Source organism: Mizuhopecten yessoensis, unplaced genomic scaffold (genome assembly GCF_002113885.1).
Source record: "Mizuhopecten yessoensis strain PY_sf001 unplaced genomic scaffold, ASM211388v2 scaffold3961, whole genome shotgun sequence".
In the NCBI taxonomy this organism is placed as follows: domain Eukaryota; kingdom Metazoa; phylum Mollusca; class Bivalvia; order Pectinida; family Pectinidae; genus Mizuhopecten; species Mizuhopecten yessoensis.
The window spans coordinates 527661-552766 of NW_018405306.1; the positions used below are offsets into that span (position 1 = coordinate 527661).

General features: G+C 34.8%; 1 protein-coding gene across 1 annotated transcript; it reads right to left on the reverse strand.

The window, feature by feature from the left end:
* Positions 1-1592: 1592 nt before the first annotated feature.
* Positions 1593-18583, reverse strand: LOC110448240 (potassium voltage-gated channel protein egl-36-like). Its single transcript, XM_021494389.1, has 2 exons — positions 18072-18583; positions 1593-2510 (listed from the first exon to the last, which is right to left on the reverse strand). Exons 1-2 carry the CDS (start codon positions 18555-18557, stop codon positions 1593-1595), a joined length of 1404 nt encoding a protein of 467 aa, XP_021350064.1. The 5' UTR covers positions 18558-18583.
* Positions 18584-25106: the final 6523 nt, after the last annotated feature.

The window sequence follows — 25106 nt, forward strand, 5'->3', positions numbered from 1 at the left end:
TAAAGGCGATTGCATATAAAAATAAAAATAAAATACAGTAATTGAATATAATGGGGATTGCCTATAAAATACAATAAAGTAATTGACTATACCGGGGATCGCCTTAAAAAATACATAATAAAGTAATTGACTATAACGGGATTGCCTATGCAAATATATTGAAGTAATTGACTTTAACGGGACTGCCTATAAAAATACAATAAAGTAATTGGCTATAAGGGGACTGCCAATAAAAACACAGCACGGTAATTGACTATAAGGGGGCTGCCTATACACATATACTTAGGTAAGTGACCTTAACGGGACTGCCTATGAAAAAAACAATATAGTCATTGGCTATAACGGGACTGCCAATAAAAATACAACAAAGTAATTGACTATAACGGGGATTGCCTATACAAATATAATTAGGTTAGTGACTTTAACGGGACTGCCTATTAAAACAATTAAGCCATTGACTATAACGGGACTGCCCATGAAAAAACAATAAAGTAATTGACTTTAACAGGGACTGCCTATAAAAAGAACCCAATAAAGTAATTGACTTTAACAGGGACTGCCTATAAAAAAACCCAATAAAGTAATTGGCTTTAACAGGGACTGCCTATTGAAGTAGACTGCAACAGAGGTGCCTGTTAGAGAACGATATATTCATTGTCTGTAACTGTGATTGCGTCTTACAGAACAATAAAGAACATGTTATTGACTTCAGGCTGGATGGTCTATTCTTAGACATACATGTATGGTGGTTTATACAACTTTGCAAATGAACAACTTCGTTCCTTTTCATAAATATTCATAATTTGACAGAACATAATTTAAGTGCGATCGCTGCTCATGGTTTTCAAAGTATTCAGTAAAGTTCTTGACCATAAAGTTTTTCTGTGACCACAATAATGAATCTAGGATTAAAATATGAAAAGAAAACATTGGCCATGAGGTTAGTAAATTAGGACGTTGCACATATAAAGATTTGATGATTCCACATCATTTTCCGTTTTTTTTTCCGAATTGTTTTTTTTCTCTGTTTATACACAGACATTGAATCTTTTCTGATCAAAACGTCTATTGTTCTTACTGTGTGCACATACCATGAATCAATAATCAAAACGTTTATAGAAAATGTAGGCATTATGCTTGGATTGATTGGGTCGTTCCAAATATGAAAATTATCGATATCGACTTTAAAAGGATCATTTAGATTGGGATCCGCTGGAGCATAAGTCCCTGTGACAGTTTTATGAAAGCTTTTAGATTTTTACAAAATGCTCATCCTGAATAAATGTTTTTAAAAAATATTTTATGATTTACACAAATCTTCTTAGTTTTATAATGCAATTCATAACGTTAAAGTTGATGTCCAAAAGCGGAAATGTTAAGGTTCAGCCATTTAAAAAAGATAAGATTTTCAAAAAAAAAAAAAAGAAAGTTTTTTATATGAACTTATGAAAAGATATTTGAAAAAGGTAAATTGGTAAGGACACAATTTAAGGATGCATATTTATCATAAAGATGTAAACAGAAAATCTTAACATCTAAAATAAAAGCAAAAGTCCAATCACATCAGCTGATTCGAGCTTAAGGTCTTTGTGCTAAGTGTTTGCATTTGCAGTTTTTGCGGGCAACGATGCCGATGAGGTGACATTGACTTCACTCGGAGAAACGCTTGCTATGCTTTTCCTCTTTTCATTTCCATCTTCACTTGTGGATGATCCCCAAACTTTTGAGTAGGCATAGAACAGAAGAAAGTTATTCACAAATATTGGAATAATGACAGCGAGGAGACACACCCCAGTGACCGCGCAGACGGCCCCAACGAGTTTCGACAGACCAATGGTCGGATAGACATCCCCATATCCAACAGTAGTCATGGTTATGATAGCCCACCAGAAGGCGTCAGGTATACTCTCAAACACAGTGTCCCCCGAAAAGAAGGCGAATGCGCCGAACATAAGCATTGCGACCACCAGGAACATGGACATGAGCATCACTTCCACTGCACTCGCCTTCACGGAGTATAACAAGACACGGAACCCGATGTAGTTCTTGACAAGTCTGAAGAGACGGAACACTCGGACAATTTGTAAACAGTGGACGATGTCAAAGACAGACGCTTGGTACTTGTCCTTAGGGTTAATCGCATTGACAACGTATTTTGAATACATTACCAACAGAGCGAAAATGTCAACCAGGTTGAGAAAAGAAATGAAAAATTTCTTCTTAAAGGGACAGAATATAATCCTAATGACGAGTTCAATTGTGAAAAATGTGACAGTCACATATTCTAAATACATGAGAAAATCGAGGCTTGTACCTGTCTTTGGAAGCGGAGGTACTGTCATGTTAGTGAGGTCACTTCCGTCGAAGTGGGCCTTGTACTTGTAGAAATCATCTCCAAAAAACTCCCGCCATTCCGCCAAGTTCAGAGGTCGCTTGAACGTTTTATGTGTTCCTGAAACCAGCGCTGATATGGAGACGATGACAAAAATAGCGCTGACGTAGAAGTAGATCTGAAACAAACAAAAAAGTGAAAATAATATATCAATCAAATCTGGAACCACCTAATATTACCTTATTTACAAAAATTGAAATACCCATTAATAATTTAAGTATCAGCACTACACTGTTCACTTTATCTCGTCTAGAGAAAGATACAGGTCGCACTTAAAATTTGTGACGTCATCATTTCCGTCACAACAGAACTATTAGCCAATAATCTATGCTAACAGAAGCATAATTTGCCATGGTCACTAGACCTAAAATTCACGAATGTTGACAATTGATAATTAGCAACCTACGAAAATAAGTGACCGCACTGAAAAAAATATTTTTACTTTCACAGCTAACAAAATTGTGTTGGTGATTGCCATACTAAGTGGACTCTACTTTGAAATTCAGCTCACAATAATGACCACTTTCCCATAAAGACACCCGTCAATATAGACAATCTGTCTATAATAGCACATTCTATGAATACCATATCTGCATAACTATAAATACCGTTCTTAAAATATCCCTTATGACATTTTCTACATACATCACTACAGTCAACCTGTCTTTGGAGCTTTTGCACGATTTCTCTTAGAAGTTATTAATGAACAGCTGTGACGATAGATTCTTTAATGAAGAGTTATTTTAGATACGTAACACATTCTTAGTACTCATCTTTCAAGCGTGTTATATATTGATTTTCTCCCTGCTTCAATCTAATCAACGAATATTCAGTAATTACTTCCGAGGGCATTGCACAAAGCCAGACATCAAATAAACATTAAGTTAAGGTAATTAGTGCTATGAAGTTGGAAAGCATTGAACATGTAACATGATTTCTTCCTCAAGTGTCATATATTTAATGTATAATCTTAGTAATTACTTCCGATATCTTCCATTAGAAAATACATGAATGATAACATAATTTCTGTCGTAGCTTTCGTAATTAATGCTTTAAAGATGAGAACATGCTCCATAATGAACAGTTATCTTCTGTCTGAAAAGGCTAACAAGCCATATGGTAAAATATTTTTGTTTTTTCAATTCTTTTTTATCCCTTTTTTTTTCCTTTTTTGAAAAAAAGTGAACTTCGTTTTTGGAGTGTATAACGTTACTTAGTGTGCAAAACTGATTTATTAAACGAGAATGAAAATAAAATTAATAGAACTAGCCTACGGCAACAATCCGGCCAAAGAGATATGCTACAATGTACATGTATTTTAAATTATCATATATTAAGAATTTTTATACACCCCCCCCCCCCCCCCCCCGCTCTTATGTTTTAACAGAAATTTAGAACTTTTTGGATTTCCAACTTTTTTCCCCATAATTTTATCAATGAGTCATCGAAGTATAAAAATGTTTGATGCAGTGTCATTTATTTTTCGGCATACTTTATTTATTATTTGATTTTAAAGGTGTAATCGCCTGTGTGTATGTGTGTTATGTTCACCCTCCTATTACAAAAACTGGATCAAAGTTGTTATTATCTCCGTTTCCGAGATATTGTGATCTATCTGAAAAACACACCTTTGGCTCAGCGGCGATCGCCTCGATATGGGTAGCCCACATCCGTGACGTCACAAGTTCAAATGAAGAAATGAGTTCCTACTGAGAAGCAGAGACATATAAAGCCATAGTATACTAATATATACGTCTCTGTGAGAAGGCAAATGATGTGCTGTATGTGGGTGTCCGAACACACATGCGGATGCTATCTAAATGGATCCGTGTTTTTACATAATTCGTTAATCTAGTGAATGTAAATATACTTTTTATTATTTAATTGATCTCTAGAAAATTTGATCAGCACCTTTATACAATAGACAGCAATTGAGTAAAAATTGAGTCAAATTAACGTAAACCTATTTTTTTATTCTTTATGCAATCCATGGAATTTAACCCATAATAGATATACACACCAATTTAAAAACAAATCGTGTAGAGGGAGAACCGGTCCGTTCAAGTCTCACAAAGATTAGTAATATATGATGTGCATAACAGGGCCCAGCGTTATTTACCTTGTTCAGAGACGTATATATGTAAGTAAATGTTTCATTTTAACTAATTTTCTTTATTTCATGATATTATCGCAAGAATAACAAAAATAGTCAGTTCACTTTAGGTGGGATGAGGACAGTTTTACCCAAAGGAAAACAATGTCATGTTGTTTCTCTCGGCAAGCCTCATGTTTTGAAACTTTAGATTATTTGTCTTCGGCTTTGGACCCCCTTAATGGACACACAATGGAATACAAGATTAAATTACTCTTCATCTTGTCTTATCTATTTCCTCTTTTGCTCTGTGCACGTTGTCTCCGTTGACGCATGGCCTTAAACCTACAAATTGCGGTGTGGCATTTGATATATTTTTCAGTTGTTGCGTGGGCCTATGTCATCTTTTAATCTTAGCAGTTATGCCTGATCAATGATTAAACTAATTAGCCGATCAATCGAACCTTGCAATCGCGTTCTAATTTACAAGTCTGTATGTGATTTCCTATGAATGTGTGAACCTTAAATAGCACAGGAAAAAACAAACCCAAAAAAGCCGTCTTTTATATCAACATACTGTTTGAACCAATTTATATCATTAATGAAATAGATTTATTTTGTATCAACCTCTTTTTATCACCAAGGTTGAAGAAAGGTTAATCAGGACGGATTAAGACTGGTCGTCTTGGTAGTAGAATGTCGTAAACATTTTTGATAATTTCAAGCCACCGCACCACCATCAAGGATGCATAAAATATATGGTACAAATTGATGACGTTACCCTGGTAACGCTACATCAAGTGATGACGTGATTACGTTTTCAGAATATTCACGCATGCGTGTTTTGTTTCCCTAGGTATGCAAAGACAAGTTTGTACATTCCCTGGCAATCTATTATTATCATAATCTAGTAATGCATTAACCAAATTAAAAGGCTTATTCTTTCTATTAAATGACGTGAAGCGTTGAATATATATACAACTAAAACTAGTAACAAATAATAAAATGTACTATTTCTCTCATATCTGTGCGTATGTAAAAGTGATATTATGTAATAATATAATCCAGACAATATTGTCCTCCATAAAATCATTATTTGATAGATTCCTGTCCCACTACATGAAAAACACTAGAGAGTTCTACCTCAGTTTTAAATACATAGAGAAGCCCCCTTAATACGGTTTGGATATAACTGTAATCAGTCTGGGTAAGGGATCTACTGCTGATCAGGAAACTCAGTAAGTAAAGGCGGTTCTTGGTTCGAACCCCGCCTTGTCTCGTTGCATTTGTTACTGTCAAAACACTTGTTGATTTCTGTTATTGCATTTTTATGTATATCTTTATTTCTCGTATTTTGAGCAAGATATATGGGCTTCTTTTTAGAAATTACCAGTAAAAATGGTTTCAACTTCATAGATAGTGTGTTGGCAATAGTACGGTAAATCTTAACATACTCTTTTATTCATTGATGTAGTTCACTTAACCCGTCAATATTGTTATAGAGCAAGTCTTATATATGTGAAATTAGTCTCTGGTTTGTGGCGACTTATTTTAAACGTTTGCTTGCTTCTTTAAAATTAATATTGCATCAGCTTTCCTGGTGTATGCATTTGATAACCCATTTGAGTATACGTTCTACTACAATGTTAACAAGTAATGTCATGCTAAGATTTCTTTTAAGCATCTGACTTCAGTTGATCAAAGGTGAGTTAGAGTTATACTTTCTACTACAATGTTTAACAGGTAATGTCATGATAGAGTTTCTTTTAAGCATCTGACTTCAGTTGATCAAAGGTGAGTTAGAGTTATACTTTCTACTACAATGTTTAACAGGTAATGTCATGATAGGATTTCTTTTAAGCATCTGACTTCAGTTGATCAAAGGTGAGTTAGAGTTATACTTTCTACTACAATGTTTAACAGGTAATGTCATGATAGGATTTCTTTTAAGCATCTGACTTCAGTTGATCAAAGGTGAGTTAGAGTTATACTTTCTACTACAATGTTTAACAGGTAATGTCATGATAGGATTTCTTTTAAGCATCTGACTTCAGTTGATCAAAGGTGAGTTAGAGTTATACTTTCTACTACAATGTTTAACAGGTAATGTCATGATAGGATTTCTTTTAAGCATCTGACTTCAGTTGATCAAAGGTGAGTTAGAGTTATACTTTCTACTACAATGTTTAACAGGTAATGTCATGATAGGATTTCTTTTAAGCATCTGACTTCAGTTGATCAAAGGTGAGTTAGAGTTATACTTTCTACTACAATGTTTAACAGGTAATGTCATGATAGGATTTCTTTTAAGCATCTGACTTCAGTTGATCAAAGGTGAGTTAGAGTTATACTTTCTACTACAATGTTTAACAGGTAATGTCATGATAGGATTTCTTTTAATCATATGGCCTCAGTTGCTCAAAGGTGTGTCCTGTTGTTTCGTCACCATTACCTCGTCTCTCGCTTTGAGGATAATGCGTTATTTAGATTTGACCTTGTTGCACCGAGCATATGTCGTTGATGAATGAAGCAGGATACGCTTACCCTTCCGGGACACCTTATCTTGTTTGTCTTATATTTTGCTAGGTTCTCCATATAACTCTTTTCTTTATTCATATTTTGCTCAATTTGTATTAACTCTGAGTTCTAATTATGATTAAGTTGTCACTTCGGTCTTCTCATTTTTTTAAGGAATTAGTTGTGACCAGCGGATGCAAAGACATACTTTTAGATTGTTGAGGAATGCCCAGCCAACATATTTTGGAATCCTGGTTATTCTGTGGACTATGTTAGTCCGACTTTTTGTTCATGACAATTCCTTTTTTGTATGTCAAATTATAAGAAATCCTTTTAACACAACTGCTCTTTCTATAACCCGCAAAACACTTTCAATACACAAACTAAGATACCCAACAGTGTGGCTAGTCTTCTTTACCTAAATTCAACTGTATTTTTCGGCATGACTATAGCAATTGTAAATCAGTTCTGAGAAGAAAACCATACACGGCGAAACATTTGTGAGGAATGATAAAAACGAAATAAACAAAACATATTCAACCCTGAAGTTCAGACTGCTAAACCATCGCTCTAATAGTTTGATCTTCCAGGTCGACGAAAGCGTCCTGACAAATATATGCTATAGTTACATTTGTATATCCAAACAGAAGTTAAGGGGAGGTTTCTGCATATTGGCAAAACCAGTGTAATGGGACAGTAACCATAAAACAATAGAATATGCCCATAAAATAATCCTATTACATGAGTTTAATAAGTCACATGCGAGTGCAGCTATCGTTTCAGGTCGAATTAGTAACGAAGTTATGTAGACATGTCGCCTCAGATCCCATAGAACTGCGTATAGTTAAGGGTGGTACAAATTGACAAAACCTGCGTATATATCATATATGCGAGGGCTTACACCGTGAAATAGATTCGTAATCCGAAGACAACCTTTAGGGAACTTAAACAAGGGGAACTTGTGGAGGCAATGACATTTTATGTTGAATTATTAATTTGCAATTAACATATAACTCACGAGCGTGAATAAAGTACTAGACAATCCCCCTAAGAATGCTCTGAAAGTTATTATAAAACCATAGAAAACTCTCCATAGAAAATAGAAAAAAATACGTTCTCTAGATTAGTACAATAGTGTTTTGCACGCTATGTAGTTATATTGGGTACATAAACGCTTTGTTACATGGATCAGGTGATGATATCTTGTGTCTCTAAGTAACCAACAAATTCTACATCTTGTACCTTATTGACGTAATTCGTCTACACTAATTACAGGTGAACGCACCGAACGACTTTCCGGTATTTAACAGTTAAGGTTAAGTAACTGATATAAGAAGTACAGATAAAAACCGGCAATCGTTTGTTCTCTCCGAGTGATAAAATGCATGCACTATTTCGATGGCAGTCCTTATGACATTTGATAAAAATGTTAGATCCATATCTTTCACCTATAAAAGATGCTTTTGGAGTCCCTGGAAAACGAATTCGATCCTGTCAACATCGGTCCCGTAACTTTCAAAAACTCAATTGGCTTCATAGTCCGTTATACACGATCATTAGTCGAGAATATGACAGCATGTGCAGAATTTAGTCACATGATCATGGGCGACATATGCTTTTGGCGTCACGTTTGACAACAATGCTGTGCGCCATATTGAATTGCCTACTCTATGTAATTCTACCATTTCCTGCTACTATCTGGTACGTTTTGCTAACAAACAAGTTATCAATTATGTATTGTGTGTACCAGAAATGAAGAAATGATAGTCACCATAACAAAAAAGCACTTACGATACAGTTAAAACTCTTTTGAGATCAAGGACATTTGAAACATATACGTCATGAAAATAACGCAACTTGTAATGATTTAATCATGCACATGGTTTCACTGAACGTCCTACGTTATCTTTTACATTATACCTATTATTTGTGTAAGAGTAATGGTTATGTGCTACCTTATACATTATACCTGTAATTTGTGTTAGAATTAAGGCTATACACGCATGCTACCTTATATATTATACATGTAATGTGTTTTGTGTTAGAATTAAGGCTTTACACGCATGCTACCTTATATATACTATACCTGTGTTTTGTATTGGAGTTATGGTTATGCGCTGCCTTCACATTATACCTATTATCCGTGTTAGAATAAAGGTTATATGCTACCTTATACATTATACCTGCTATTTGTGTTATAAATAAGGTACTGTATATGCTACCTTACACATTTTACCTGTGTTTTGTGTTAGAATTTAGGTAATATGCTACCTTACACATTATATCTGTGTTTTTTGTTCGAATCAATGTAATATGTTACCTTACACATTACAACCGTGATGTAGGATAGAGTTAGGGTTATATGCTACCTTACACGTCATACCTGTGGTTTTTGTAAGAGTAAGGTTAAATGCTACCTTACACGTCATACCTGTGATTTTTGTTAGAGTTAAGGTTATATGCTACATTACACAATTTATCTTTGATTTGAGATAGAATTTAGTTTACACTCTGTCCTACACATTATGACTTTGCTGTTTGTTTAAGTTATAGTAATATGCTACCTTACAAAATATACCTGTGAGATGTGTGTTAATATCAATTTGTAATTCTACTTTTATTCCTGTGATAAGCACTCGCCTTTTTCCTAGACGATCTTGGTTCGATTCTTCTCGGACGTAACAAAGTATCGGTAACCTGCCTGATCATGTGGGTTATCTTCGGGTACTCCTGTTTCCTCCAACATTGAAAACCCCTGCACGCTACTATTCGCACCAACAAAAGTGATGTGACCGATATTAGTTAATAAACTTTTTTGATAACTGTTGAGAATGTGAGTTGTGTAAGAATTGAGGTTATATTTTCAGCGTCGTACAATCTACATGTGACGTGCGGTATAGTTAAGGTTTTGTGCTTCTTTAAATGATAGTCTTATGATCTGTGGTAAAATAAGTCTAGGTGCAACATAAAAATCACACCTACCAACCCTATAATATAATCATCCTAGTAATTAGGTTTAACAGGTAAGGATTATATCTGAGTATTATTAAGCTGAACGTAATAAATGAAATAACTCATTTCAAATGACCATTCATTAAAGACAATTTAGCAAATCGCTTTAATATGTACGTTACGTCATAACAATTTACTCAAATTATTTGGAAATAGTTTGGGCTAAAATATTAACTAGATAGTGGTTATGAGGAAAAGTACAAAACGTAAATAATATGTGTGTTTGTTGATCTTTGTACATGGCATGCTTCTTTTAAAAGTTTCTCGAGTACATACATGTATGTACATTGCCTATTTTAGAGTCTCTCGCGGACAAACATGTATGTACATTGCCTATTTTATAGTTTCTCGAGTACATACATGTATGTGCATTGCCTATTTTAGAGTTTCTCGAGATCATACATGTATGTACATTGTCTATTTTAGAGTTTCTCGAGGACATACATGTATTACATTGCCTATTTTAGAGTTTCTCTAGAACATACATGTATGTACATTGCCTATTTTAGGGTTTCCCGAGTACATACATGTATGTACATTGTCTATTTTAGGGTTTCTCGAGTACATACATGCATGTACATTTCCTATTTTAGAGTCTCTCGAGTGCATACATGTATGTGCATTGCCTATTTTAGAGTTTCTCGAGGACATACATGTATTACATTGCCTATTTTAGAGTTTCTCTAGAACATACATGTATGTACATTGCCTATCTTAGAGTTTCTCGAGAACATACATGTATGTACATTGTCTATTCTAGAGTTTCTCGAGTACATACATGCATGTACATTTCCTATTTTAGAGTCTCTCGAGTGCATACATGTATGTGCATTGCCTATTTTAGAGTTTCTCGAGTACCTACATGTATGTACATTGCCTATTTTATAGTTTCTCGAGTACATACATGTATGTACATTGTCTATTCTAGAGTTTCTCGAGTACATACATGCATGTACAGTGCCTATTTTAGAGTCTCTCGAGTGCATAAATGTATGTACATTGCCTATTTTAGAGTCTCTCGCGGACAAACATGTATGTACATTGCCTATTTTATAGTTTCTCGAGTACATACATGTATGTACATTGTCTATTTTAGAGTTTCTCGAGTACATACATACATGTACATTGCCTATTTTAGAGTCTCTCGAGTGCATACATGTATGTACATTGCCTATTTTAGAGTTTCTCGAGAACATACATGTATGTACATTGTCTATTTTAGAGTTTCTCGAGTACATACATGCATGTACATTGCCTATTTTAGAGTCTCTCGAGTGCATAAATGTATGTACATTGCCTATTTTAGAGTCTCTCGAGTACATACATATATGTACATTGCCTATTTTAGAGTTTCTCGAGTACATACATGCATGTACATTGCCTATTTTTAAAAGCACAGGCTAACATCCATTATCATGTATTGACATTAATAAAAACATACAACCCAACACCAAACCGGATCGTTGATTTATTTTTTCTAGTTTAAATAAAAATTTCATTATTCTTCGTATTGGGAAAACATGCATATTTATTCCGACAGGGAAATAGCATTGCATGTAGAAGTAGCTAGGGAGACATCCGTGATAAGACAGTAGGTAAATGAAAAAGTCCTCAAGCATAAGACGGAATACTCTGAAGAAACTCCCATTTCTGCAGGGAGGGCGACGGGGGTTGTGTGAGGGTATGGAAGGGGAGGGAAGGGGTAAAATAAAATAAGTTACCTTTCACGATACCATATAAAGTCAATAAATTCTGTTGAAATTGAATACCGTGTAGCTGGTTACAACAGGCGAATTCTTTTACCAAATCGCTAGCTTAAGGAAAGAGTGAGGAGTTCAAATAAAATTTAGGACTCATTATATTGACGTCACTTGGTTGATCTTCTCAAAAAAAGTTTAGCTGTGATACGATGATATAAAACAATGTTCGTGTACATAGCAACCATTCCTACGTTATATGATAATTCATAGTTCACCTCCGCTTGTAATACCGCAACAGGGATTACAAGAACCCCATCAACATTATTCCGTCTTTGCGTATGGCAGAGTTATAATCTCTTGTGAGCAGGTATTGGTTGTTACGTCATTGGTTTGTGTGAGAAAATTACGTCGTTTTCTCAAAAATTGATGACGTTACTCTCACAAACAAATGACGTATCAATCGATACCGCTCACAAGTGCAGATAACTCTGCAATACGAAAAGACGGAATAGTATAGGTCTAACGTTTTCTCTTTGTATTATATGTCACATTAGGTAGCAGGCAATCTGCATATTGCATACTGAAGGGCTATTACTTTACTCTGCTGCAAATGTCTTGCATGCACTATTCCCTAGTGAACTGGTCTAGCCAAGAACGTATTGGTTTAAAAGTAAACACTTTATTTATCTTCACAATTAAAAGATCTTCGTACCATTACAAAATCTTGTATCTACGAATTTGATTTTTTTTTATCGGTATGATTCAATAGCTTTAAGAATCAATTCCGGAAAGAACCCCATCCTACCTTTCGTAACTTTTTATTAACATAAATTAAGATGAAATACACAGCAAAATGTAACAAAAATTGTTCTAAGAGTAAAAACAATGTAACGGGGTCGGACTAGGATGGTTACCCTGGACGTCCCCAATAAGGTTGCCTTAACTACCTGATCATCGGTAGTTTCCCGGCCGAGCCACACTGCGGTTAACTCGTGAACGAAATAAGTCAAGGGCCCGTATTCAAGAAAACATTCTCATGCTCAAGCATGGATTCTTTGCTCAAGCCAACTTTCTTGTGACGCTTCTAAATCATGTGACACTGTAAACAAAGTACAATGGAAATATTGTAAACGATATGCTACTTAAGTCGCTCCACAATTCACACAAATTCGTTCTAGAAACTTTAAGTCAACTTGACCATGTTTTTGTTTCTCACAAATCACAGCTTCACATTAGCCTTCTTATAACCTCTGGCCATACCTAACATATCGTAGTACGTTCCAAAACAATTTGAGAGAATATCTATTGCTACTGCGATACTGGTAGCATTAACTAATAAGTGAACTTCATCATTATCAGTATTCGTTAAAACGTTGTTTTTTCTCAATAAACATAATCAAAGGTGTTTTTGATATTTGATATCACCTAAATATATGTAAATGCCAATAAGTCATGACATTTTTTCTGTAAGAGTAGGACTGTATTATGACATTGCACGCTCTGTTCAAACTCGATCTGTAAGTGTAATGAATGATGTTTTTGAAGTCTTCCTTTTTATTGTGCTTTTTTGGAACCATCATGCATTTTTGCCCATTGTCATATTTTATTTCCTTGCTCGACAGTTAGGCATATGTAAAACTTGCAACGAACACACAACTTCATGTCGAAATCAAACGTTATAACTTAAAGCGTATTTCACGGCAATCATCGCTCAATTTATACTGTATATTTCCATACTCATCGTCCTGTCACTATTATGCTGTGGCGATATAGAAACTAACCCCGGCCCCTTTCATCCTTCTGCTAACTCCTCGTCAATATCCTCTGACGAACCTGTATCTTTTACACTTAATAATAATTGCTTATCATTCGTCCACCTGAACGTACAAAGCTTGCGTCCAAAACTAGATGTTCTGTACACCGAACTTTATGAGCATAGTATTTTAGCATTTACCGAAACTTGGCTTTCTGACTCTGATATTGATTCGTCCTTGGATATTTCTGGTTTTCAGAGTCCTTTTTGTTACTGTCGTAATGACGCCGTTGGTGGGGGTGTTGCTGTTTATATAGCAGCCAATCTTTTTGTCGAAAGAAGGTCCGATATTGAAGTTGACGATGTCGAATGTGTTTGGGTTGAAATAGCATCCAAAGGTCAAACATTTCTATTTGGTACTTTCTATAGACCACCAAATTCTAACATAACTGTATGGACCAAATTTGAGGAATCCATTGGTAGGGCAATTAACTCTAGTATTGGAAATGNGCTAAGAGAACTATTAGAAATGTCGGATTGCCCTCAAGTATATGATGCTAATATCGATCTAGCATGCAAGCGTCTAACTGACTTCATCGATTCCGCTTCTTCTTCGGCTATCCCTAACAAAACGGTCATTATGAGAAAACGTGATCATCCATGGATGAACAAAAAAATCAGAAAATTAATATCAAAACGTAAAAAAAATCACAATAAGGCTAAACTTACTGATAGCCAATCTGACTGGTCTATTTTCAGACAGACCCGTAACAAGTGTGTAAATGCCATTAGACAATCTAAAGAATCTTATTTTAACGGTTTGTCATCAAAATTATCTGATTTAAGACAATGCAACAAGTCATGGTGGTTAACTGTAAAACTCTTCATGAACAATAGTGGTAAATGTGGAGAAATACCAACGATTTTTCATGATAATGTCTATTACGAAACTAATGTTGATAAAGCTAATGTTTTTAATTAATATTTTTCAAGTCAATCCGTTGTGGATGATTCAATGGTCATGCTTCCTCCACTAATATAACTCCCTAATCGTATTTGTCTGAGTAATATAAATAAATCATGTACTGATGTTAAGGATGCCTTACTCAATTTGAAAACTGGTAAAGCTGTAGGACCAGATCTTATTAGTCCCAAAGTGCTCAAGGAAGCTGCAACATCACTTGCTGAGCCACTATCTATATTTTTTAATAAATCCTTATCACAAGGAATATTTCCATCATCGTGGAAAGAAGCAAATGTTTTACCTATATATAAAAAAGATAGCCGTAATGATGTTAAAAACTATCGACCAATTTCACTTTTAAGTATAATTGGTAAAGTGTTCGAGAGGTGCGTTTATAAACATGTTCATAATTTTCTTCTTGATTTGAAAGTAATAACAAAATATCAATCAGGTTTTACACCAGGCGATTCCTCTATTAACCAATTATTAAGTATTTCCAACGATTTTATTAAGGCATTAGATTCAGGTAAAGAAATAAGAGTAGTATTTTGTGACATCAGCAAAGCATTTGATAGGGTTTGGCACAAAGGGCTGTTGTATAAATTATCAAAAATTGGAATAACTGGATCGCTGTTAAAATGGTTCGAAAGCTACTTAACGAATAGAAAACAAAGACTTATAATCAATAATATTCACTCTGATTGGGCAGGAGTTAAGGCTGGAGTTCCACAGGGTTCAATACTTGGACCTTTGTTGTTTTTAATCTATATTAATGACATAGTCAACGATATCAAATCTTCTATCAAATTATTTGCTGATGATACTACTCTGTACATGATAGTTGAAAACCCCTTAGAAACAAACAACATTATGGAGTCAGATCTACAAAAAATTACTGAATGGTCCAAATCTTGGTTAGTTGATTTCAATCCTAAAAAAACGGAAAGCATGACCCTTAGTAGAAAAAGAAACAATCAACCACATCCAATCTTACATATGTGCAATGAAGAAATATCAGAAGTACTGTTGCATAAACATCTTGGAGTTCTTTTTTCGAATAATTGCAGTTGGGTTGAACATGTTAAACAAATAATTCAGAAAGCAACGTCTAGATTAAATATTATGCGATCTCTAAAATTTAAACTCGACAGGCAAACATTACAAAATATATATTTTTCGTTTATTAGACCACTTGTAGAATATGCTGATACTGTCTGGGATAGCATTCCCAAAGAATATATTTCTAAACTAGAGAATGTTAATTTGGAAGCTGCTAGGATTGTTTCAGGTGCTACTAAACTTGTAAGCTTAGACAAACTATATACAGAAGTTGGATGGAATAAATTAATAGACCGTAGACTTAATCATAAATTGTTACAATTCCATAAAATGTTTTATCAAAATACTCCAGAGTATCTGTATAATCTCTTACCTAATTCAGTTAGTGATGTTCATAGTTATAATACCAGACTTTCTGACCCATCATGTCTGTCACCTATTCTTTGTAAAACAAATATTTATCTAAATGCATTTCTTCCTTCTGCTGTAAACAATTGGAATTCTCTTCCATTACATATTAGAAATAACCCTTCCATTTCCCATTTAAAAGCCTTTCTGAAATCTAATAGTAAATCATGTCCACCTTCATACTACTTTCAGGGTTCACGTCTGGGTCAAATCTACCACGCAAGACTGCGTATGTCATGTAGCTCCCTAAAAGAACACTTGTTTACGAAAAACATCATACCATCCCCGAATTGTTCCTGCGGTGCCATTGAGAACTCAACACATTATTTGCTAAAATGTAATAAATATACAGCACTTAGACAGCTTCATATTCTGAGTTTGCCCTATCAACTATCAACTAATCTTTTAATCTTTGGTGATGACTCTCTAACCCATCAAGATAACACTACGATTTTTCTAGCCGTCCAAAATTATATACTCAAAACTAAAAGATTTCAAATAAACGAATAGTCCTTAACAATTTCATTTAGATATATATATATATATATGTATGTTGTGTTGCATTCGTTTTACTACTATGTTTTAAAATGTATTTGGACTTATATGCTTATTCAGTGATTTTGCCATTGCATTTCTTTATACCATATTATGTCACTAACTCGCCATGATTATGATTGTTTGATAAAAGTGATGTGTTACCTTGAAAGAGCAGGACGTACCAGGGACGAGGCGGGAAAGTGTTTTATGGACTTATATTTGATAAGTGTGATGGCTAGTATGTGAACTGCAACGTTTTTAATAATCATGGCGGTGCTTTGTGACATACTAATTTTGTCAATAGTTGATTTAGTGGTGATTTATTCTATGTAACTTGTATATACATTTTAACCTTTTTCGAGTGTCCACTTACAGGACTTGCTGACATTTTCATCTAATATTCCATTGTTATATTTTACAGAATCGTGTTCCACATACTCATCGCAATAGAGCAATATGATATTACCATCTGATGATCATATGTATATTGATATGTTATTCATTCCTGGTTTCCACTGCATACCAATCCATTACCCCCTCCCCTATTATATTGTACATATTACTTCATTCTTGTAGCTAGTGTTGAAAAGCTGATTACTAAGCAGGTAACAAATTTACATAAGTGTCATGACACTTGTTTTTGTTTCCTTTTCTGTTTTATAAAACATGTATTTCGATGTATTGTCAAACAAAATTTGAATAAAAAAAAGTTTAAACCAAAGGTGTTTAAACAAATCGGTTTCGTTTAATAAAACATTTGTATTATAGGCTATGAAAAATTAGTTATATCTGCTTTCAACGAACATTCATTGCAAAACATGTTTACGGCTTAGATTTTGTTTTTAGAACAAATCGATTTTCGTTAAATAAATAATTTAATGAAATGATTTTACAAATTTGTTTTTATCTGCTTTCATCGGCAATAAATGCCGTCCCTGTTACAAGTCTTACACCAGGGTATGAACGCAAATCGATTTGCGTTTAAATAGGAGACAGTTTGAATTAAAAGCAATGATAAATGTGTTTAATCTACTTTCACTGAAAAGGAAAGGCAGCACATATTATAAGGCTCACATTTAGGTAACAGATCTATTTCCATTTGTTCGTTTTTTATATAAAATGATTTGTAAAAATTAGTTCACTCTGCATTTATTGGCAATGAACTGCAGCACATAGTATAAGGCTACAACTTAGACATTCAAACACATTGATTTTCGTTAAATAAGACAATTTTATTAATGTCATGACAAATCTATTATACATGCAAACACTTACAAATAATGGAATCACATACACAAATGCTTACACCGTCACTGATATGGAAATGGATCTTTTGATTGTTGTTATTTGCAGATTTACGAATTTTCCCCTTTAACATGACGTGTTAATGTTTCAATGAACATTTATTTATTTTATATCAAACTATTAGACAAGATGTCCACATTCAGTAGTATAAATGTTTTTTTATAAGACTGTATCTTCGATTTTTCACAATTCCCCTGTTGAAATATTTTCTGTGCTTTCTGATGTCTAATCATAATTGCTTTGTCTTTAAAAGATTGCCTAAAGGATCAGGAATTAAATAACTAAAACAACACCAATCAGTAGTAATACGTGTGTGGTTTACGAGACAATACCTTAGCTAAAGTGCCTGAAGATGGCTCCTCTAAGACACTCCACACTTTCGCCTCAAGAGCTCGCCATCCTGTTCCGTGTTGTCTTCGCGCGATTTCCAATTTTTCATTTGTCCTGGCGGCTTGGTCTGTTTCCAAGATTTTCAAAACGTTCTGGTCGTCAAAGAAGCCAACATATCGACTGTAGCAGCATTTTGCCATTTTTTCCGGATTGATTCCCCAGAATTCCAGCTCGTCATTGAATTCAGAAGGACACAGAGAAGACGGCATATGTAGTTCCCTGTTTTGGAAATATCCCAACACTGCAGGGAAGCAAATAGGATGCCTTTCAAAGAAATGGTCACCCGATTTTGTTATCTTATAGAGATTAGAGGTTTCCTTCAAGCCGTGTTTCTGTTGTAGGTTACTCTCTATAGATATCCATGTGTCTTTTGAGATTTCAAACTTTGTGCCGCTTATGCTGACTATGATATGTTCTTGATCCTCCATATTAGCTTTCTTTGTATATAATATGCGATAAGTTGTTAATCTTTTAAAAAAAATGTTATAAGTTAGTATACTGTGATTATTGAATCCCTGTAAATGACTCGTCCTTGTTGTAATCAGAAATAGCAAGTTGATGTGAAACTATCGATCCAGTGTATTTATATAGCTTTACTACCTGTGTTAAATCATGGAAATACTATCATTTTCAGTGCACTTCATACGAATTGATATGCCAGACCGGGGTTGTTGTTGAAGAGCTGAAATCGATTAGTGTCAACACAGACGATGTCGCTTAGTGGAATATACAATGAAGGTACCAATGTAGATTGCACTTTTTGTGCAGAATTCACACGCTTGAAGATACAAAAATGTTTCTATTTTTAAAGGTTATTCCACAAATTATAAACAACTTTTACACAATGAAACCTATCTCCCGAAGATGTCATTTTTTGATATGCGTCGTAGGTGACAGGTAGTGGGGAAATGATAACATCATGTAGGAGCAGTTTTCATGTACGAGGTATATGAATAATGTATCATATAGAAAACATTGCTGATCCGGGGCATAATGGAAATATGACGCCAGTATTCGACCTATGGAGTAAACAACATCATTGCGACTCATTAGCGTTGTAACAGGTATTGTTAAAGGGTAGTAAAGGTATGATAACAAGCCAGCGCAATTATCTTGGTCATATTCAAAAGAATATAAATTGTATATCTTGAGAATGTATCAAGCTTTCTAAGAACATCGATACCCGGATTATTGCCATTGATATTCAAATAATGTGTTTTTAACCGTATGCTTTTAATTTGTTGCCACACAAAAAGAATCAATATATATATAGATATTGCTTATAAAATCAATACACAAGTTCTATTCATGTAGCCAGGTTAGGTGTGTTCAATCCAAGACCATAACAAACAAAACAGATCACTACTCAGTATGAAATTATTTCATTTTAAAACTGTTATTATGAAACTCTAACAAACGTATTTATGACGTTTTATCTGATATGTTTTAAGTAACCCTTTGTTCCTGTCAAAATTTGAAGCATGTTTACTTACACTTCTTATTTTTTTATATATCTAAAACTGGATCTCTTTTCACACATTTTTTTTTATTCAGATGTGTCCAAAATTCAAGCTGTTTGATAATGATATCTTCGAATGCGTAACCATGCCGCATCTTTGTCTTAAAATGATTCATTTACGAGTTTATATCCTCAGGATGGATGTTCAAGTTTCACATTGGCTTTTATACGTTTTTAAAGTGGTTTGGTTTTTTAACAGCTATGGTCATTTAAGGACGTGCCAGGTTTGGTTTGGTTTGTTTGAGTGTTACGTCCTATTAACAGCTATGGTCATTTAAGGATGTGCCAGGTTTGGTTTGGTTTGTTTGTATTGTACATCCTATTAACAGCTATGGTCATTTAAGGATGTGCCAGGTTTGGTTTGGTTTGGTTTGGTTTGTATTTTACATCCTATTAACAGCTATAGTCATTTAAGGATGTGCCAGGTTTGGTTTGGTTTGTTTGTATTTTACATCCTATTAACAGCTATGGTCAGTTAAGGACGTGCCAGGTTTGGTTTGGTTTGTTTGTATGTTACATCCTATAAACAACTATGGTCATTTAGGGACGTGCCAGGTTTGGTTTGGTTTGTTTGTATGTTACATCCTATTAACAGCTATGGTCATTTAGGGACGTGCCAGGTTTTGGTGGTGGAGGAAAGCCGGAGTTCCAGGTGAAACTTACGGTTAGTACCTGGCGACTGCCCCACGTAGGTCTCAAACCCGCGACCAAGTGGTGAAGGGCTAGTGGTAGCAGAATGTCAGACACCTTAGCCACTAAGCCATCGCGGCCCCCCTTTTTTAAAGTCTACAAATGATTCATTTTCTAGTTTTTTTGTTTACGTTTTTATAATGGCGTCTGCGAGGGATATGCTTTTTGGTTAAGGCAATAGAAATAAACTCACACTAAGGTATACTTGTATTCATACATTTACAATGAGCAGTATACATTGTCAAAACAACACCACAGATCTGTATGAATCGTAAGGTATTACAAAATCAAGTGGAGGTCCATTTATTTTCTTAATTTGCTTGCAAGAATACACTTCAATACACCTTCCTTTATGTAATAATAAGTGAACAGGGATTGTTGTTGTTGTTTTTGTTGTTGTTGTTGTTTGGTGTCGCAGATAATTCAGTTACGCAATTTATTTGAAATAGTTATATATATATGGAATGATGCTGAAAGATAAATTGTTATAAGGCGATCAAAACATATAACATGTTAGCTACTGTTATAAAATGTTATTTTTCCAGAATGAGCAAAAGTGCAAAAGGCCTGTACTCTTTAAACGAGCAGAAGAAAAGAGAAAAGTAAAAAAAGTGAAATGAGGAGAAAATGTTATAAGTCGATGAAATTACCACACCATTTATCTATATAGCGGTCAAATACCGAAGGATGTCAAAAAAAGTATTTGAAAACAGGTAAAATACCATAAAAAAGTCCAGACCATGTATTTATATAGAGGTCACCCGTAAGATGGCCATAACTTATATTTGTAAATAAGGCATATACCATAAAATGGCTAGCACAAGAATTTGTAAACAGGCGAAATACTGTAAGATGGCCGGAACATGTACTGGGTAAAAGTCATGATAGTGCTTGATGATTAATATTCATACTCGTTATACATAATGTATATCATACAATTGACCAGTATAAAAAAAGTGTAATAGGTAACATATTATTTAATTGACAAGTACATGTTCTTTCACATGTACTTATGATAATTCAAACGTTGCTTAATTGATCACTGTTTGAACGTGCAATGAATCGCACACTTCATATGATAAGACCATGTTTCGGAAATAATTCACATGGACCAAAACATGTTGGCGAAATAAATCGCATACTATGAAAAATGAATATATTGAAGTGTCAACCAAACCACAATGTGAGCTCAAAATCAATAAAACAGAGGCAAAAATATGAACAGAGGAAAGATTTACACGGAGACTTTGGAAAAAGTAATGGCAGACCAGATGTTCCGGAAGGGTGAGTGCCATGATAATCTTGATCAAATCCAAGTTATGTCACGTCCTCACACCGAGAGCTTGGATAAAGTCAACGAAATTACAAGACACACCAATGAGCACGGATAAAAAAAGATCGACCTTCAAACCACAAATAAGAGTAACATATTTCCCAGTGAGATCATGATGGCGTCCATAAAACTTATTCTCAATCTTCATTAACGTGCATCTTCAGAAACCCATGTCCGTCAGCTGTCATCATCTACAAGTACCACAAGAGTCTTGGTATTCTATGCAAGCTCTTCAATACCGAAACAATAGCGACATGTAAACACTGGAGGTTAGGGAAGTAGGGATATTATTATAAAGAAAGGGAAAGAATAACTGAAAAAATGTTTTTTTCAAAAGGTCACATACTGTAGAATCATTTCTTTTCGTGGGGTTTAAATTTCGTGGTTTTCATATACTAGCCTGTTTCAAGGACATTAGATTTCGATGATTTCTGATTTCCCCTAACTATATCAAGCCAAATTTATCTTTTTGTGGGTTTTTAATTTCGTGGATATTTGTTGACCGTGTTATGAATATAAATCGTTCAAATAAAATGGAACAAATGCAGTTTATGTATATTATTTATTGTTCTGATGATAATTTATTTTACAAAACAATTTCACTTACATGTTCGACGTTATTTATTGATTTATTTATCTATCTTTTTATTTATCTATCTATTTATTTATCTATCTTTTTATTTTTTCTCCTCATTTTAGTAAGAAAACGACTAAAATAAGAATATTTACATCGGTTTGAAAAATTACAAATTCACCAATAAATTTCATTTTCCTTATAACATCAAAGATCTATTATGTTTGATGGAGTTGCTGTAGCTAATCTTAAAGTTCCAAGAACTATAGATTATGCTTATACATATACATGTACTGTATGACTTAAAATAACCTTTTATCGGAAACTGGGTAATTGTTTCCTTTTTATCGATTGTTGATGAATTTACGAGACGCTATGCAGATTCCAAGGGATAGAGTTCTCTTAGTCGTTTAATAAAAAGAGATAAATCATCTTATTTCAAATAGAAATATTGGTAAAATAAACTTGCCTACATTCGGCAGGCGATATCACGCACGGGATGAACTGTCTAGATGAGATTAACACTGGATAGTATTTCCTGTCTCGGGTAGACAACCTATTGTTGTTAAATCTGATCTGGAATAATTCATAGACTCCATTAGGGTGGTTAATGGGATGACATGCAACGCCATATCAGTCAGATGAAGCAAGATGATTGGAATGACAAATTTACCGCAGCACTTAGTGTGTATTGGTCGGATGTTTTCCGGCATAAGTATAAAATGGACATCACGGTGAAGCATAATTGTTTTTTCATTTCTTTTTCAAATAATACATAAACATATCAAGTGAGTCTCCTTATGGAAAATAACGGTTGGATTTGGCTGATATATATTCATAATAATGAATACTTTAAGATTATCATCTGGATTTCTATTTGTCTGACCACCGATTTGGTGTGGGATTTCTCCCTATATCTACTTACGCATGCACATTGCACGCCATTTCATTGTAAACAAAATGACTGGCCGTGGGAAGTGTTTGCGAGTGAAAACCGTTACCGCCTCACAGCTACGAAGCGAAAAGTTGCCAAATGGAAGGCAAAGAGAACGTTACGGAAGAATTATTGCAGGTGGGAAGTATCCAAAGGAGAAAATACCTACCATAACAGTTACACTGTAGTACGGTGCATATGTTCTTACGATGATGCAATACTTTTTGTCTATGAATATTATTTTTCGACTTCAGATAGAATCGGAATACGCATTGAAAACGGGAAAAGGGTCATTCGCTTACGTTGTAAAAATGGCGTGTGCGGCCGATACTTGGGGTCACATACATACGTTTGCTTTTAGATTTACATAATTATTAATATATTCCCGGGTCCATTAAAATGGTATGATTTATTTACGTTGCTGAAGTAATCGATTTTTTAATTCACATGTGAGATTTAAATATATATATAAATGACGGTCCAGGATGAATAACTGAGGAAGGAGAACCGACTAAGTAAATTGGATCGCATAACAGAAATATTTATTTATTTCGTTCATATTATCAACAAATCGAAATCAAAAGCTGATGAAATTTTAGGCGATGAAAAATGAATGTACACGTTGACCTATTGGTTTAATGCGGCTCTTTTTGAAAATATCTCTCGGTAGAAATATTAACAGAACCTGGTTGATATCATGACAAAAAGGATCTTCGGAAAACATCCGCGTTTTTACTTTTGGTGCCTGTGGCAAAAACTGAAATTAAAAAGTCATGAAGCACCGACAAAGAAATAAATGCAACGGCAATCAGTTCCAAGATTTTCTGGTTATTTTTCATCCTTCTGGATATAACCGATGAAGGCCGATGGAGTGTGACGTCATAGTATGATAATCTCTGAACGACGTTTCATGCCTGCTAGTATCAAAATGTATGTTATAGATACTTTTTTCACTCAGAATGTATATTAGTTTTTACCTAAATAAACAAGCAATAAAACATGGGTATTGTTTTCACTATATAAAGATGTTCATGTATGGGTTGAAACACAATTGTGTTTGCTTCAAGGATACACTTTCTGTTTCCCCACTGGACGTCTACTTCCGGAGGAAAAATAAAATAAAGGCAAGGTGTAACAAGGGGCAACAAATCCATGTCCACCGTATAGCCAATAATGTCTATCTTATAGCCAATCCATGCCCACCGTATAGCCAATCAATGTCCACCGTATAGCCAATCCATGTCCACCGTATAACCAATCCATGTCCACCGTATAGCCAATCCATGTCTATCTTATAGCCACTCCATGTCCACCATAGCCAATCCATGTCCACACCTTATAGCCACTCCATGTCTACCTTATAGCCAATCCATGCCCACCGTATAGCCACTCCATGTCCACCGTATAGCCAATTCAGGTCCACCTTATAGCCAATCCATGTCCACCATATAGCCAATCCATGTTTACCGTATAGCCAATCCATGTCTATCCTATAGCCACTCCATGTCCACCGTATGGCCAATTCAGGTCCACCTTATAGCCACTCCATGTCTACCTTATAGCTAATCCATGCCCACCGTATAGCCAATCCATGTCCACCTTATAGCCAATCTATGTCCACCGTATAGCCAATTCAGGTCCACCTTATAGCCAATCCATGTCCACCGTATAGCCAATTCAGGTCCACCTTATAGCCAATCCCTGTCCACCATATAGCCAATCCATGTCCACCATATAGCCAATCCATGTTTACCGTATATCCAATCCATGTCTATCTTATAGCCACTCCATGTCCACAGTATAGCCAATTAATGTCCACCGTATAGCCAATCCATGTCCACCATATAGCCAATCCATGTTTACCGTATAGCCAATCCATGTCCACCATATAGCCAATCAATGTTTACCGTATAGCCAATCCATGTCT

Bases quoted from the DNA above. Each gene is read 5' to 3' on its own strand.
- LOC110448240 (XM_021494389.1), bottom strand. From the start codon at position 18,557: ATGGAGGATCAAGAACATATCATAGTCAGCATAAGCGGCACAAAGTTT. The intron at 2,511-18,071 runs GTATTGTCTCGT...TGTTTGTTTCAG, and splicing joins CTTCAGGCACTTTAGCTAAG to ATCTACTTCTACGTCAGCGC.